At 48.7% G+C, this 17,177-nt stretch overlaps 2 protein-coding genes across 2 annotated transcripts; one reads left to right on the forward strand and one right to left on the reverse strand.

The window, feature by feature from the left end:
• Window positions 1-8,714: 8,714 nt before the first annotated feature.
• On the reverse strand, window positions 8,715-10,281 carry LOC130577235 (proline-rich protein HaeIII subfamily 1-like). Its single transcript, XM_057372439.1, has 3 exons — window positions 10,262-10,281; window positions 9,884-10,131; window positions 8,715-9,499 (listed from the first exon to the last, which is right to left on the reverse strand). The coding sequence occupies exons 1-3, from the start codon at window positions 10,279-10,281 to the stop codon at window positions 8,715-8,717; spliced, it is 1,053 nt and encodes a 350-aa protein (XP_057228422.1).
• On the forward strand, window positions 9,070-14,374 carry KLF10 (KLF transcription factor 10). The gene is made up of 4 exons (XM_057372464.1): window positions 9,070-9,133; window positions 10,766-11,005; window positions 11,108-11,984; window positions 12,884-14,374. The coding sequence occupies exons 2-4, from the start codon at window positions 10,775-10,777 to the stop codon at window positions 13,141-13,143; spliced, it is 1,368 nt and encodes a 455-aa protein (XP_057228447.1). The 5' UTR covers window positions 9,070-9,133; window positions 10,766-10,774; the 3' UTR covers window positions 13,144-14,374.
• Window positions 14,375-17,177: the final 2,803 nt, after the last annotated feature.

Below are 17,177 nucleotides of genomic sequence, written 5' to 3' on the forward strand. Positions count from 1 at the left end.
CAGAGGAGAATTCAGGCAGCAGCTGGATTCTGGCACCCTGCTGCTAGACAGGGGGTTGGTATGCAGAGCACATTGCATAACCTGCACAATCTCCAGCTGGGATTTGCAAGGTCTGATGAAGATCTTTGGGCAAGTTTTTCTGGTCATGARGGCAACCCCACTGAGACAGGGGTTCCCTCCCTGTGGTCTCTGACAAAGYCAACATGGTGCCTGCACTATGTGCATTTGGAGAATGAAGACACRTCTATCTCCTCACAGCCCCACATGCCATGCTCAGCTTACAGTGGAGATACTTGAACTGAGGAACATCAAAGCTGGCTTTCACAAATGCTCCTGTTTTAAAGATTTAAAGTAGAATTGTTTAATCTTTATATTGCTGCTAAGCGACTATCTAAGCAGTGAAACTGTGGCTCTTACAACATCTCTTTAAATGAAACACGAGGCCTTGATCTCCACAGGTCTCAAATTGTGCCCCTTGTCCTTAGTCCTGTGAAATCTTAATAAAAATAAGGAAATGAATTACTAATGGCAAATGGGTGGCTTAACAGCTTGTCAGTGGTGTGTTTTGTACCATGATGCCAAGGGTGTGGTATGTGAGCCAGGAATTCAGCAAGAGACAGCAGCAGGACATGGAGGAGCTCAAGGCCTGTTGACACACACAGGAGGAGTGTATCAGCTGCTGGGAGCCAAACTGGATGCAGTTTAGTCTGTATCACATGTAGGTCACACTACCTGACTTCTTTCACCTTATTTTCCTATCTAGAGATTGTTTGATTGCTTGAATATAAATGAAGAAGTATGCAGTGGGTTCAAGTATTAACATTAACAAATTAACATTGCAGGAACTATTAACATCTCTATCTCATTTTTCATATGGGGATGAAACTAGYCAAGAGATCAAAAATAATTAAAGGYAAATTTACAGGAAAGAAGAACCTTAGATCCCATACTTCTATCAAAATACGTGTCACGGCTTAAACCCTGCCAGCAACTAAGCACCACACAGCTGCTTGCTTATTCCCTGGCAGTGGGATGGGAAGAGAATCAGAAAACTGAGAAAACYCAGGGATTGAGATAAAGACAGTCTAACAAGAACACAAGCAAAGCAAAAMAAGGAATTYRAAATTCATTCACCCCTCTCCACAGACAGCCAATGTTCAGCCWTCCTCCRGAAAGCAGGGCTCCATCACATGTAACAGTGACTTGAGAAGACAAACTCCATTGCTCCAAATATTCTCCCTTTCCTTCTTCATCCCGTAGGTTTATATGCTGAGCATGATGGGARGGATATCCCTCTGGTCAGCTGGGGTCACCTCCCAGCTCCTTGCACTCCTCCATGCTCCTCACCGGTTAGATGAAGGGAGAAGTAGAAAAGGCCTTGACTCTRTGTTWGTGTTGCTCAGTGATAATGAAAACACTCCTCTGTTATCAACACTKTTTTTGGGACAAATCCAAAACATCRGCCCAACCCTGCTACTACAAAGAAAATTAACTCTATTCCAGCCAATGCCAGCAYGTTCTCCATCCCTTATTCCATACCATTTACTCCATGCTCAGGTCCCACACTATGTGGGGACCTGGGCACGACATTCTGTGGCGTGGCATGGAATATCCCTTTGGCTGGTTTGGGTCAGCTGTCTRAGCTGTGCTCCCTCCAGGTTTCTGTGCAGCTCCTCACTGGCAGAGCTGGGAAACTGAAAAGACCTTGACTTAGGGTAAGCACTACTTAGCAACAACTAAAACATCAGCATGTTATCAACATTATTCTCACACTGAATCCATAACACAGCACTGTACCATCTTCTGGGGAGAAAATTAACTCTATACCAGCCAAAACCAGCACAATAGCTATAGCAGGAGATAGGGAATGCTGCTACCTGTATTAGGAAGAAAGGTAAAATTGTCTCTGCTAACTTTTTCATTGTATCGCTATGTCCCATAACACCACCAATACCTCCAGGATTTAGCCCATCAGAGGCATTTTTAAAATGTAGCAGCCTTTAGGTCACTATGTAACAAGCAAATTCCGTTTTGGCAGGAAAAGGACACAAACATGTTTCYAACTTTTCCATTGGGAAAACCATTAATTTGATCACAGCTGGAATAGGTGACTTGTTGGCTACTTAAGCACTTTCTAGGATGCTTACAGGCTGTCTGCTTCTTGTCTTACTGCCTGACAGTTCAGCTTCTAAGTATCTATTGATAGCAGAAATTCAAATTGATCATTTAAGTTTTATACTGAACAGTTAAATAAATTGTGACACTGGGAAAACTTGATGTATATTRAATACACCTTTCCAAGTGGTGGAACACACAGAACTGTATGTTATCATCTCAAGCAGAAAACATTCTCTGCTGTGTTTTCTGATATTTCCCAAGTTGTTTGCTAAAAAAATAAAAAACAATACCACTTTGCCACACTCTTGCACAGCTCTCCAAATGACAAACTCCACATGATACAGCAATGTTGCCCTTTAGTGGAGATATCAATGAACCCACCAGCATTGCACAAGTGAAAAAAGACCACACAAGATACTAAACAAAAATAAACACATGGTCACACCATAGGAAGTGAAATAGGAAACACTGAAAGAATCAACAAATCATTCCAATATTAATTCCTGGCCGCCACTACAGAGGAGTCCCAGGATTTCTTGGGCCAAGACATGCAGTGAGTATGTGACCTGGCTGGTTTGAGTTGACCAGACACCTGTTTTGGTCGACCTTCCAAAAAGATAGRTGGTAAACAGGGCTATAGCTGGTACCAAGCATCCTGTACAGTGTCCTAAGAAACACAGCCACAGGACCCAAGGAAAGTTCTAGCTGGCATACAACCYAAACTTGCACTGAAAGAGTCAAATATAAAACCTGTCAGAATTTTTAGTATGTATTGAAGTGATCATTTACTTACCTAGGSTCTTTCTGCGCTGACTGAAATAGCCATCTATCCCACAGTCTTATGTGAAACATGTACTCATCAGAAGTAAGAAATACTTGATGTCCTGTCACAAGAAGTGGAAAATGCCTCTTGCTTATTAGTAGATAGAAATCAAAGAGTTTRGGATAAAGGAACAGCTTAAAACACCTTCTTAATTCTGCATGGCAAAGCCAAGATAAGCCACAGATAACAGAGCTGTGTTTCTTGAGAGGGGTGAAATTCAGGAGATTGGAGTTTCACCTGACTTGGCCTCAGCCCTTAGACCAGTTACAAAGCTGGCCAGTGAATTRCCAGCTGTGTTCCCTGTTCTCTAATTTATTGTCCCAATCCCATGACAATTTATCTTTTCAATCAGAAAAATAAGGTGCTSTATCCCTGGAAGTGTTCACAGCCAGGCTGGATGGGACTTTGAGTGACCTGGTCTAGTGGAAGTTGTCCCTATGCATGGCAGGGAAGTTGGAACTAGATGATCTTTAAGGTTCCTTTCAACCTAAACCATTTGATGACCTGCAGGATGAACAAGAGTTCATTTTTTTTTTTATTTAAACCTAAGATACAGCATAATAGGCATACATAAATAACCCACAAGTGCTTAACAGTCAAAATCCTAACCATCTTCACAAAGAAAAACCCATTTCCTCTTGGGTGGCATAAAACCACATCCCCAGCTTCTCTGGGAAGCTGAATGGAAAATACTTGTGAATTGACAGTGATCCTTTAGCTGCTTTCAGTGCTGCTAGAGAAGATCAGCTTCACTGGAAACAGYTCACTTTCCAAAAAGAAGTTTCTCTCACCTTGGCTTCACTAGGGATGTTTGAGGTTTCCCCTGACCCCAGGAGGCTGTCTCCTATGGCAGCACTGCAAACATCAACACTGCTGACAATCTCTGAAGCTTTCCACCGAGCAGGCACAGCAGGACTGGAACTGCAGTGACTCAGGCACAGCCACAAATACTCCAGAGACAAAGGGCCATGAGCAACACTGTGTAAAATGCACRCACACAGAAACTGGGGTGAGTATCATATAGGGCTGGGGAGGAACATGGCCAGGCAAACAGGATTTGCTCCACGTAGCAATCAGACTGGTAAAGCAAAGTAAAACCCATAAACTGAAATCTTAATGACAAGTAAGTTTTGTTTTCACTTGGTTCTCCAATAAGCAATCGCAGAACCAGGATGAAGCAGATTTTTCTTAAGTTTAGGATATGTGAGGAAAATGRGCATGAAGAAGAAGGGAAAAGAACTTAAGAGRAGATGAAAAAAGTGACAAGATGCCTTGTTGCTGACTGTATGCTCCCTCTCCCCAGTTATCTGATTTATAAAAGCTTGGCAATTGCTGTCAGTAGCAGCAGAGATACTTTTCTAATTCAATAACTGAACAGGAGCAGTAGTAGGACTGCCAGGGAAAAGAGAACAGCCCCACACTGTACAACCCTCTCATGCCCTGGACTCTCTGCCTGTTGCCTCCAGCCCTCCTTCYGACCCCTCCCCATTCTTCATTTACTCCCTTCCTTCCGTCCTTCCTCTCATGTTCCCCAGCTGCCATTTCAGAGCTGCCTTTGCCTGGCCACCCCCTCAGCTTCAGCTGCTTTCAGACACCCACTGCATCGCTCTGCATTTGAAAATGAGCTGTCACATTTTCCAGCCTCTGAAGCAAGAGATTATTTTTGGGAGAGATGGTTTTGACAGTTCTGCCCTGCAATTCAAAGGCAGAGCACAGGGCAGGGGGAGAAGAGRAGGGAAGGTACAGCAGATGAACACACATACAGGGCTCCTGGCTGTGCACTCAGAAGGGACTGGAGGTCCCTGAGGGGAACAAAGCTCCCATGGACTGTGTGAGTCAAGGAACAGATACGTCTCCTCACTTCTGAGCAATGCTCTTTCCTGAACCAAGACCAGCTGCTACCAATGCAGCTACAGGACATGCCACTGAGATGACTGTGGAGCAGGCTTGTGGAGGACAGGCACAGCAAAGCCCCTCTCCACCTTCTCATGAAGTTCTTCACCCCACCTGCAACCTGATACCCCACACCACCAGGCAGTCCCTTACAAACCCCATGCTCCTTGCCAGACCCAGACCTCATCTGAAGATCTGGCCGAAAGAGGGGAAATGTAACAGGATTTTGACCTACAAGACCTACCTTTCTGTGCATTTTGACTGCAGCTGGTCAGTGCACAATGCAAAACCTGCAGGGCCTTGCACCTGGATGGTGGCAGCAGCAGGCAAGCACTGACATGGTGAGAACAATGCCCAAGGGTGAGAGGASACTCTCACACAGGGAGAATGAGCAGGAGGCTTCCCTAGTAACCAGACAAGCAGACTGRAGAGATGTGTGGCTGCAGAGGGTTGCTCTGGAAATTAAAGTTGAAACAAGGTGGTCTGCAAAGAAAGAGGGCAGCTGGGGACACAGGCCTGGAAACATCAGTGGCTGGAGATGTCAGTGGAGGAGGAATATATTAGGGAGGATCCAGAAGTGATTGAAGAGGCAGCAGGATATGAATGGCCATAAATGGTGCGGAGCAGAATCCAGCAAGTGWAGATTACTGGGAATGACCACAGAGAGAGGCTTTCATGGAGCAAAAGTAGTACAGACATCATGGGAAGAACAGTGCATTAGGAGTTATTAAGAAGCACTGTGTGTGYCAGGGGCACATCACACTGACAGCTGGGACAGGCAAACTGTGAGGATCTGGGGAGAATCACTGCTGGAAGGGGTGCCAAGAGCAGCAAGGGTGATCCTGCAGCAGCAACAAAGAGCTGAGACAGCTTACTGGGAAGCCAAGAGGAGGATGGGCAAGGAGGCAAAGCAAGGATGGGGGAAAGAGAAGAACAGAACAAAACAGAACAGGCCACCTGAAGCATGAGCTGCCATTGCAAGTCAGCCCTTTGCTATTTTCTCATAGTCACATAAACTGAGATATGGCCAAAGCTCCAAAGTATTTACAACAGCCTTGCTCAGTGTCCTCTGAAAGCCACCCTGACGACATGTCTAAAAGGCACATTATCAAGCTCAAACATTGCTATGCTAATTTCTTCACCTTTCCATTTTATATAAAATAATTGTATTCCCACCAAAGGCACTTTAGTTGTAGAAAATGACTGGAGAATAACTTTAACTTCCTCAAACAGTCCAGCACAAACATTCAACATCTTGTTATAGCAAGCAAACGAAAAATGGCTTCAGCACTTAATGTTACAGATCTTTTATTCATGTTTGCAACTGGATTTTTAACAGTAAAGTTCTYACTGTATCAGTAAAACATTTGTGTATATGCATTGCACACAAGTAAGGGTGAAAAAACGTGATGATTTTCTTCTGAATGTACAAGAGAAGCTATCAAGTTTTGTGAGTGAATTTATCACGTAGGCTTAAGCTGCAATGCTGGTGCAACTTCAACAGATTTTGTTTTAGTAGAAATAATATGCTTCAAATGACATTTCAGAATGTTTTAAGTAAAATCAGTTACAATCACAAAAACCATGACAGATCTTGCCATAAACAGAAAACACAGAATTTCACCAAGAACTATTGAGTATTTGTTCCACAACATTTATTTCAGCCAGGGCAGATGCAAACAGATGCACTTGTGRGCCAGGAGCTCTTTCCCCAGCTCTGTGTTGTGTGTTAGTAGCACCTTTTGGCAAAGGACAGCATATTCTGGGAGCCAAGCAACCCTTTTATCAACATCCTTTCCCCATTGATTTCAGTGCGAAACACACAGTAAACATACTTTTTCCTCTCAAAGACACCCAGAGATGTGGGATCCAACGGACTAATTTGTAAACAGCTGTTTGCTACTAGTAGTGAAAGGAGTTTGCATCATCCTGAAGTGAATTCTCTTTTGAGAATTCCCTCTAGATAAGCCAATTCATTTCCCAGCAGTGCCTGCAGGGCTCTTATAAAACCTGTCAGAAAGACAGGCGGATACCCAGGCTGCATAACCGAAATAGAGGATGGCAGATGCAGATTTCCCTCTACCAAGTGGCATGTTTTCCTAGAGGTGACAATTGTGTCAGCTGTAGGAGTCAGGAGAAAGGGATCCCACCACYGGCAGCCTGGTGCAAGAGGGCACAGTAGGAGAGCACATCCCATCAGATGTGTCTGGGGTACCACTGTGAAGCCAAACAACAGAGATTCCATCTACACACTATATCACTGGAAATAATGGAATTAAAGTTTTTGGGATTTTTTAAGTGTCTTCCTGGGAATAAAATTACCGCTCTTTTGTCAATATATGTCTTTGAACTGATTAAGTATTACTTTAAATTACATACAACTACGGTCATGTTCTGTAATGATTATATCCTCATTCTATTTTCAGGCTGAAGAAACTGCTCATTTCTTGCAGGTTGAGTTTTTTTCCTCTTTCAGGCATAACTAAACTGTCTGGGACAGGTGTTTCTTGTTTCCTGGCTTTCAGGCAAGTTACAGGAACATATCACCAGCTGTCAGACCCCTTCTGCCGACTGGGATTGGCTGACATGACAAAGAATTAAGCAGAATGAAAGAAAAGGACTGTGACACCATTGAAAAGGGGAAGGACAGGAAGAATGACAGAATCACAGAATCAATTAGGTTGGAAAAGGCTTCTGAGACCTAAGACCGAACACCACCATGCCAACTAGACCATGGCATTAAGTGCCACGTCCAGTCTTTCCTTAAACAACCCCAGGGACAAAGACTTCACTGCCTCCCTGAGCAGTCCATTTCAGTGCCTAATCACACTTTCTGTGAAGAAATAACTCCTAATGTCCAACCTAAACTGGCCCCTCTTGTGGATGGATAGGTGTCACTTTGGCCAGCTTCCAGTCATCTGGGACCACCCTGGTTAGGCAGGACTGATGAGAAATGATGAAGAGAGGCTTGGTGASCTCTTCCGCCAGCTCTCTCGTCATCCTACGATGAGTCCAATCCAGTCCCATAGACTTGTGAGCATTTCAGTGGCACAGCAGGTCACTAACTGCTTCCTTCTGGATTACAGGGGGTCCATTCTGCTCCCCGTCCCTCTCTACCATCTCAGTAGACCTGCTGTCCTGAGGATAACTGCTTACCGTTGTAGACTGAAGCAAAGGTGTTAGAAATAAAAAAGGATTAAAAAGGAAATGCTCTAGCAWACAAGACTGGATGGCTTAGGAGGAGAAGGAGCAGGGGAGATCTCTTAAGTGAGGCTCAATAAGCAGAAGGAAAGATACTGAACTATAACGAAGCATCAACAGCATTTCTAGAACCCAACACCACTCAAAGCTGCAGTCTGGCCTGGATGCTCAGGTCCCGACACACACAGCCGCTGTTTCTGCTTTCATTACAACTTCCTGACGGGAAAAAGAACCCGTCTTAAACCCTGCATTGGGCAGAATGGATCGCAGAATTGTTCTCGCCCTTCTGGCGCGCCGCAGCTTGCGGGGTAACGCGATTAACAGTGACCCAGCTAAGCCGCAGCTGTTCCCGAGCCGGCCGGGCGGCAGCAGCCGGGGAGCGGGCGAGGGAGCCACGGGCAGACCTGCTTGGGGTCTTCCTCCGGCTGCGGTCTCCGCCGGATCTCCCACCAACAACAGTGCCCCGGCCTGACACAGACAGAGCCGGGAGCCCCGGTGCAGACAGGGGTGGTCCCGACGCGTAGCAGTGACCTCCCCCACCCCGAGGGTGCTGCCAAGATACAGCAKCGCGTCCCCGGGCGCGCCCAGCCACGGGAATGGACAAGAAAGATGCGAGGAGGTCGGAGTGACTGCGCCGCTCTCCTCTGCTTCTCCCCCCTACCCGCGGCCCCGCTTCACCTCAGCCCGACGGGGAGCGGGGGCCGCCGCGGGGAGGCTGCTCCCTCCCCCGCCGCCGTGTGACCTCATGCGGGAGGAAGCGCCGGGCCGCCCCCGCCGCTCCCACACGGATGCCGGGGAGGGAAGGGCACGGMAGGCGGGGCGGGGGCTGCCGCTCTGACTCAGCCGCCGGCGGGGACACGCCGCGCTGACACTCCGGCCACGCCGCCGCGCGGCCGCCGATCACGCGCGGGCACCCGGCGCCCATTGGCCGCCGCCCCACACACCTTTGCCGGCGATTGGCCGGAGGGCGCCCGGGGGCCCCGCCCACCCCCCCGCGCGCGGGCCCGGGGGCGCCGCCGCCCGAGCGGGGAGCGGCGAACAAAAAGAGGAAAACCGGGAGAGCGGCGGCGGCACCTCGGGGCGGGCTCGGCTCCTCCGGTGAGCTACCCGGGCATCCCGGGGGGTCGGGTGGCTGGGACGGAGGGTGTCCCTGGGGATGGTACGGCGGGGGGATCCCCGGGCACGTGCGGGGACGACCCACATAGGAGGGACCGCGGGCGGGAGACCTGGCTGGGGCGGCGGCTGGAGGGGGTGAGTCGTGGCGGGGTACTAGGACTGCTGGGGTGGGCAGTCGGGAGAGCCGCCCGCGTGGGGAGASCCCCGCAGGGCAACCTTGGGAGGARAGCCGCCGGAGGGAGGCAAGGAGGGAGAGAAGCCGCCGAGAACCTGTTGGCAGCGCTGGTCCGACGCCGTGCAGCCCCTGAGCCTGCGTGCCCGCCCAAGTGTGGGCGCCGGGCTCGGCGGCTGCATGAAGCAAGTGGCATTGGCGAGGGAGCAGGAGAAAGCCGGGGGATCCCGGCGCCACGCGGGGTGGGCGGCGCGGCGGCAAGGAAGAGGAGCGGTGCTGCGGGAAGAGCCGGCCGCCGCCCCCGCGCCCGCTCCCCGCAGGGACGCCTGTTGGTTTCCCTTCCCTTCCCCCGCGGCGGGAGGCGCCGGGTGTGGCGGCGCTGACCCCAGCCCGGTCCCCGCCCGCTGTGCCGGCTCCTCCCGCCCGGGCGCCTTCCCTCCCTCCCGCCCGCCCTCACAGCCGGCCGCCGCCGCGCGCCGGAGGCGGGGGCGCCGTGCGGGGAACTGGGGGAAAGGTCGGCGCGCGGCGGCGCCCGATCACGCTTTGTTCAGGTGCCCCGCCCCGGGCCGCGACCCGCTCGGCGCCGACCAATGGGCGCCCGGCGCGGCTCCGGGGGAACCAATAGGAGAGCGCGGGGGCGGTGCGCGTGGGGGCGGCCGGCGGGGTGCGCTGAGGTGAGGGTGGCGCGCGCCCAACCGCCGGGGGCGGGGCCCACGCGCGAGCCCCGCCCACAGCCCCGCCCACAGCCCCGCCCACAGCCCTGCGTGAGGGCCCGGCAGGAACACAGGGAGGTGATGTGTGTGTGCGGCTATATGTGGGGTATATATGTACATATATGTGTATGTATATCGCAGTTCTTCTAGCAGGTGATTTCCCTGCATGTATGTGTCAGAGAGACACTTTTGAGTATTTTCTAGAACAATTTTTGTTGTTAATACCTTTCGAAGAAAATGTGCATCAGTGCCAATGTGGTCCTTTCTCTTGTGCCAGAATAAGCACTGAGGGCTGTGTGTGTCCAAAGCAGAAATGGTAGGGGGGTGGAATGGTGGAAGAAGATTTGATTTACTTTATAGGGGGGAGATGAAGATTTTTCTTAAGCTCTCAGACACAACTTTTGCAATGTGGAAYAGCTTTGACATAGTTAAGATCCAGAGTAGTTCTTTTGTTTCAAGGAAGTATATAGTTTTCATCTGATGGCCATATTTCCCCACTAACAACTTCATAAAAATATTAYATGAATAAGAAAGAAGGCAAGAAAACACAGGTACACCAAGTGTTTTATCTTGCCCAGGTTGCTCTGTTTGTTTTTTGTAATGCCTTCTTACATTCTTCTTTACATTGCTGTTTACTTTACTGTTACATTGCTTCTTACATAAGCAACTGCAAAATACTCAAATTCAGCATCAGGTTTAAAGTTTCCTTTTWTTCTCTAACCAAAACAGGAGTAAGAAATGGAGATGATGACTGAAAAGCAGAGAGATATGAGGTGTTTCTGGAACGATACGCCCGAAAAAAGYGATTATGAGGCTGTAGAGGCCCTTATTTCTATGAGTTGCAACTGGAAATCAGACTTCAAGAAACATGCAGAAATGAGACCTATAACTCCTGCATCTGACATGTCAGAAGAAAGTGATGAGGCTTTGCTTCCTGGAGCGRCAGACTTTAATGTCATACCAGCATTTGTAAGTTTTTCACTCTGTATGTGTGTGTGCTTCTTTTTAACRATTAGTGTGGTGATGTGCTGTTAACATCCCCTCATTACTGTGTCTCTCTCCCCTGCACAGTGCCTGACCCCTCCCTACAGCCCTTCTGACTTGGAGATGTCGCAAGTGATCCATCCGCTCGGCAAGGTGCTGTCCGAGGCTGCCAAGCCTCCTCTGGCTGCTCCTCRGAGAGACACGGAGCTGTCTCCAGCAGCCAGGCCTCTGAAAGCTCGAGCGACCAGTGTTATCCGTCACACGGCTGATGCCCAGCTCTGTGATCACAAAACCTGCCCGGTGAGAACAGCCAGTGTGCTCAAATACCAGGACAGYGCTTCGAGGGAAACAAACAAGAAACAGAATGTCAAAGCAGAGCACTCCATGTGCTCCACCGTGGCACYGAGCAGAGCCAGTGCAGAGACCAGCAAACTGTCGGTGGCAGAAGGAAGAGCTGCAGAACCAGCTGTTGGTCCYGTGCCCTTGACAAAGTCCTCGGTGAGCAGGGAGGAGTCGGTCTCTGAACCAGCACAGCAGCCAGCAGTGGCAGCACCGCCATCCCCTGCCCAAGGCAGCGGAGCCCCCCCTGTGCCAGTGATTTGCCAAATGGTCCCACTGCCTGCAAACAACAATGTTGTGACGGCCATGGTGCCCAACACCRCGCCAAGCCAGCAGCCAGCTCTCTGTCAGCCCATGGTCTTCATGGGCACCCAGGTTCCCAAAGGTGCTGTCATGTTTGTTGTGCCTCAGCCRGTTGTGCAGGGCACAAAGGCTCCCATTGTTAGTCCAAATGGCACGAGACTCTCTCCCATAGCCCCTGCTCCTGGCTTTGTACCTTCTGCAGCAAAAACCACTGCTCAGGCTGATTCTTCAAGAATAAGAAGTCACATTTGTGGCTACCCAGGATGTGGGAAAACGTACTTCAAGAGCTCCCATTTGAAGGCGCACGTCAGAACGCACACAGGTTGGTCACTGCTGCTGCATGTTAAAAATTAATGTAGAAAATTGTGGTTATATATACAGCTTGTTATAGTTGTAGTGATTACCGGATCTGTTCATGGAACAAATTGTGGGTCAGCAATGAAATACTGTCTTTTGCCAGTGTGCATTGTAATGCTGCCTAATCTCTGACGGGAAATCTCCCYGAGGGGAAGTTGACTCAGCAGTTTGTTTGTGCTGGACTCGCTTCGTGTCAGAAGGTGTTCAGTAATGCATCTRTGGAAGCAAGGCCTTGCCCAACGTRGAGCATGCTCTCCAGAGTTAAAGGTGCCTTATTATACTTCTCCTCAGGAATGCCTTGGTCAGTAGTGGGCAAAACTTGGAGATTCTTCTATGAAAGAATGCAAGAATCTGCTCCAAACTGTTCTTGCCTTGGTTATTCTGGAGTAACTTCTCCAGCCTCAGCCCTTAACTGCAGTAGCAGAAAGAGTCCCATGTATTTTCAGAAAGGCTCATAGTGTACTACTCGAGCTCTGTTACATAAAACATTATTGCAGGATGTGCTTCAGAGGGGAGTTCTRGGCATGCTGAGTCATCACTATCCACAGTTTATGTGGAGCTGAGAGTTAAAATCAGCTGTCTTGAGATGTAAAGAGCATTTCAAACAATTTGGTTCCAAAGAGTTTTAAACTTTTAAYCCTTTTAAACCCTTTAAACYCTTACCTGTACTACTTAGCCTTGGCGATAATGAGTCTGCATGTTTAAATATTAGTATACARACTATTTTCTACATTTTGTGTGTATAAACTTACRTAGATTTTTGGCTCAACTGCCATAATAGAAACTTTACTGCCAGTTAAGGTAGTGGTGTTTTATTGCTCATTACTCACTGGGTTTTTCCCTTTGTAACTTCTTTCCTTTTAGGAGAAAAGCCATTCAGTTGCAGTTGGAAAGGCTGTGAGAGGAGATTTGCACGGTCTGATGAACTGTCTCGCCACCGCAGAACGCACACCGGGGAGAAGAAGTTTGCGTGCCCAATGTGCGAGCGGCGGTTCATGCGGAGCGACCACCTGACGAAGCACGCGCGTCGCCACTTGTCAGCGAAGAAGTTACCGAACTGGCAAATGGAAGTGAGCAAGCTCAATGATGTTGCCATGCCACCAACATCGGCGACTGCCCAGTGAAAGGACTTGTTCTGAAGACGGTGGAATTAACTGTTGTTGCTGGGATAGGCCGGCTGAAGAAAGGCTTTTTCTCCCGGTCTGTGGTTCTCCCACACTGGCTGCTGACAGCAGTGCAGAGAGGCAAAGACAGCCTGCGCTCAGCCACAAAAGATGTTGCTGGGAGAACCAGTGGCTGACTGGAATAGCGGGTGTCTCTTGTACTGGTAAGGAGAGAAAGAAAGGGAAAGTTCTAGAGCAGAGCAGCCACATTGTGCCAGTTTTGAATTTTGCAAATAACTTGTGTATGCTCTAGAGCCAGTCCCRTGCAAGTGTTCCTGAGGGTTTGCTGCTCATGCCTGAGACCAACCCCARTTTTAGCTGTCAGTCTTCAGTAGGCACAGACTAGGACAGCAGCAATGTACAGGCACAGGCTTGAAAGCCCAGAACCCATCTGCGTAAGATAATCTAAATCTGTTTTCCTACTTCTGCCACCTTTTCTTGGTAGGAACATTTTCCTCCTGACTGTTCTCCAGCCCCATCATAATGGATGATTTGGTGCCAGACTCCTGGAGATTTTAGGCATCTCYTCCTGCATGGGGGGTAGTTAACAAACTCAGCTTTTCACTGCTGTGTCCAGAAGGGACATTGGGATGGGCATGCAGGGGCACAAGGGCAGTCAAAGGGCAAGGGATGTTTCCGAATCCTTATTAGCTTTGTAATGTTTCCCAGCTGCTTTGGCAAGCTTTGTGATTGTTACAGCTGGTTATACCTGGGCATCGCATGGTGCTTCTGCTTTTGTGTTGCTTATGGTTTCCTTYCCACCTTCTCACTGTGCTTGTCATGAGTGAATACAGGGCACCTTGAAGACAAACTTGGGAACTTTAAACTATTCGGGTTGATTAAAGAAGAAAACCAAGAATCTTAGGCTTCTTGATTGTGTTATCCTTTGAAAGGCAGTTTATGCTAAAATTGAAATGGATATATTATGTATTGTATTAAATTAGAAAGTTGTGATTCAAAAAGCAAAACAMGGCAGCGAAGACACCAGCCTAGAACTTAAACTAGCTTTTGTGACAATGCATCACTTTTCACTATTTGTATTTTATCCTATTACATTGAGGACACCTATCAGAAAGTGAATGGTTTGAAAATAGTGTATTAGATATGCTTTTTGTGACTACTTTAAAGATTTGCACATTTCTTATGTTTTACTTTATACTTTGTTTACAATAAACCAATTTTCTTTAATATAGACCTCTTTTTTTTAATTCATGGCAGAACTTATCCTTTTGCAAGGAAAAAAACTCAAAATAAAATTGTCTTGACCAGTGGAACACTATCTCTTATTTTTTTTTTATATTTTTTAAGCACTATAAAGCCCACAGAGTGGAATTTCAAGTCTGTGCTTATTACTCTGCGTCTCTGTTTTGGTTTGATTTTGGGTTTTTTTTGTCCCAGCTCTTCATCCCCCTGCTTTTCTCTAGCGCCCAAATTAAACATGCATATGTGGGCCATTATCACGCTGATGAAAAGTATTTCCTTTTTGTTGGGGATTGCACTGCCTTCCCCAGGAAGGAACCCAGTCGTGTTCCTGATGGCCTGGCTGTTGGGCACAGGTGGTGGTTGCCATCCCCACAATGTGGGATCCAGGTCCCCTGTGGCCCTCCCCAGGGCTGGTGGGTGTGTGGTGCTGGCACTGAGATGGGCTCCGGGCTGGGGGTTTGCCTGCCCCATTAATTCTGTCCCTGCAGGAATCCCCTGCCAGGAGRAGAGAGGGAATTGGGGCTCTTCTATCTCAAGGCAGAGGCTGGGCAGCACAACTTCTCTGCCTGCTGCTCCTGTGTGCCAGTGGTGGCCATTGGTGCTGCTCATGTGAGTTCTTCTGCCTCCTGCTCCGCCTCCCTTGCCTGCAGGGATCCCCAGATTTCACAATGGCACGGATGCTGAGTCACTGCCCTTCCCTGCTGTGGCTGTGGGGCAGAGGCACTCCTTACCTTATCCTGTGTGACGCAGGCTGCTTAAGGAACGCCTGAGTCATTGCCCTTCTTGTTCCAGGTGGGATGTGCCATCATAGCCCAATGCAAAAGAGAGGCTCCTTCCCCAGGAATGTGAGTCCCATCTTGCTTCAGGGTATTTCTCATTTCATAGACATGAGATAAAATCTTGTAACAGCTCTGGGTCTGAGACCTTTCCACACCTGCAAGCAGCCATTGTACTGAGAGCCAGGTCCCCTCACCACCTCTGCCTGCTAGGCTGAACCTTGAGTCCCATATTGTGCTGCAGCCCTACAGAAGGGCATAAAAAAGTGCCACCTCCCTATTGGTGTCCTGCCCATGCCATGGGCCTGTGCYCCTTCTCAGCAGTGCATGCAATGGCCTTTGAAGCCCCTCTATCTCAGCATAGAGCTGAACTTAAATCTTTCCGGGTGAGCACTGTCATGCTGYCCTGCAATATCAGAGGAAGAAAGTGGGTATCATGCTATAGCCATCTCTTCTGCCTGTGTTTTCTGAAGTAAAAACAGCTGCTGGCACTTTTTGTGTAGCAACCCACTCTGGAGGCATGCACAGGCTGTGCCCTCAGACCACCTGCTGGCTGCACTGCTGGGGGACTGCTGAGGAAAGGCTGTTTCTGGCATGCTGTGAGCTAAATAAAATACAGCTTCTCTCTCTAAACACAGAATTTAACACCAAGTAGTGAACTCCTGGCTTGTTCCAGCTGAAGACAGAGCCGTAGCTGTGAATTTACCTCGTGCCATTTTTAAAGCTTAACCATGAAAGCCAGCTGGAAATTACATCAGCTATTTTGGTGTTTAATCCAAGGCTAACCTGAAAAATGTAGTTGAAAGGGCATTACTAGACACCTTTTCAGTGCTGACTTTATTGTGCAATAGAATTTGGCTGCCTGGTAGGAAGCTTAATTTTTATGAATTTTCTACAGATTGCTGTAAATTAGAACTTCCTTATTCCTGTATGTAAAACAAAGGCACATCTTGTACTTTTTCCTCCTGTTTGGGTTCAATGATGAACAAAAATACAAACCAAGACACTCCCWGCAACCCCCACCATTAGTAGTTGGATGCCAACACTGGCTGGCACTGGCTGTGGCAGGGCTTGCCAGCATGGCCACTGCTGTCATTTGCTGCRCAGACACCTGGCTCTGGAGAATCGATCCAAAGGGAGCCAAGAGATAGCCTATATTCCTGGAAGAAGATTTTGGARGTATCTATAAACCCTCCAGCTTGCTGCTTAGCACTGCACTCTGAAGTGACGCACACACATAAAAGTTGATGCTGCAGTGCTGACACTGATTACAGGAGCTGGAGTGAGACACATTCCCTGTCTCGGCCTGCAATAGGGGAGAGCAGCAGGGGTGTCACAACAAATTATCCTGGGAAAGAAGGGAGCCTACTCTCTGTGTCCAAAGCAAAGCAATACAACCCCACGCTTGGGGTGCCTCCCTTGGTGCTTGGAGAGAGCGGGACAGGGAGACAGAGGGTGCCTGTGGGCCCTGGGTGTAGCACAGGCAGCTCATTCCAGTCACAGGGTGGGTGAGGAGGTCTGGTWATCCCATCCAAACAGATCAGCAATAAGGAACTGCAGTGCCAGGGAACCCTACATATGTCCTGAGCACTCTGCCAGTGTTCAGGGATTTTAATCTCCAGGGAGGATGGAGCGAAGGCTGGAAAAAGCATGCATTTTTCCTTGCGGTTTGGAAAAAATGATTTCCATTACAGCAGGACTATTTGTGGGAGGCTCAGATGYTCTGTGAGTGAACTAATATATATTTTAAAAGAGAAGGGTCCTGACCTGGGTCAGCTTGTCTGGAGCCACAGATGCAGCTAAGACAGGAATCAGGGCAGCCCATCCTGTCTACCCTTCCAACTCTGTGATCCCAGCACAGGGTGTTTTCAGCCTCTGTGCCAGGGTGGATGCCACAGGGCACATGTGGCCTGTACCCAAAGAGCTGAGAGGAAGGACTTTATTGTCAGCTGGCCTGAGGCTTGCACACCACATGCAGCGACATCAGGTATTCCCTTGGCAGTTCCTCACTTTTAC

Source organism: Malurus melanocephalus, unplaced genomic scaffold, assembly GCF_030028575.1.
Source record: "Malurus melanocephalus ecotype Western Australia unplaced genomic scaffold, MMel_1.1 scaffold_171, whole genome shotgun sequence".
Taxonomy (NCBI): domain Eukaryota; kingdom Metazoa; phylum Chordata; class Aves; order Passeriformes; family Maluridae; genus Malurus; species Malurus melanocephalus.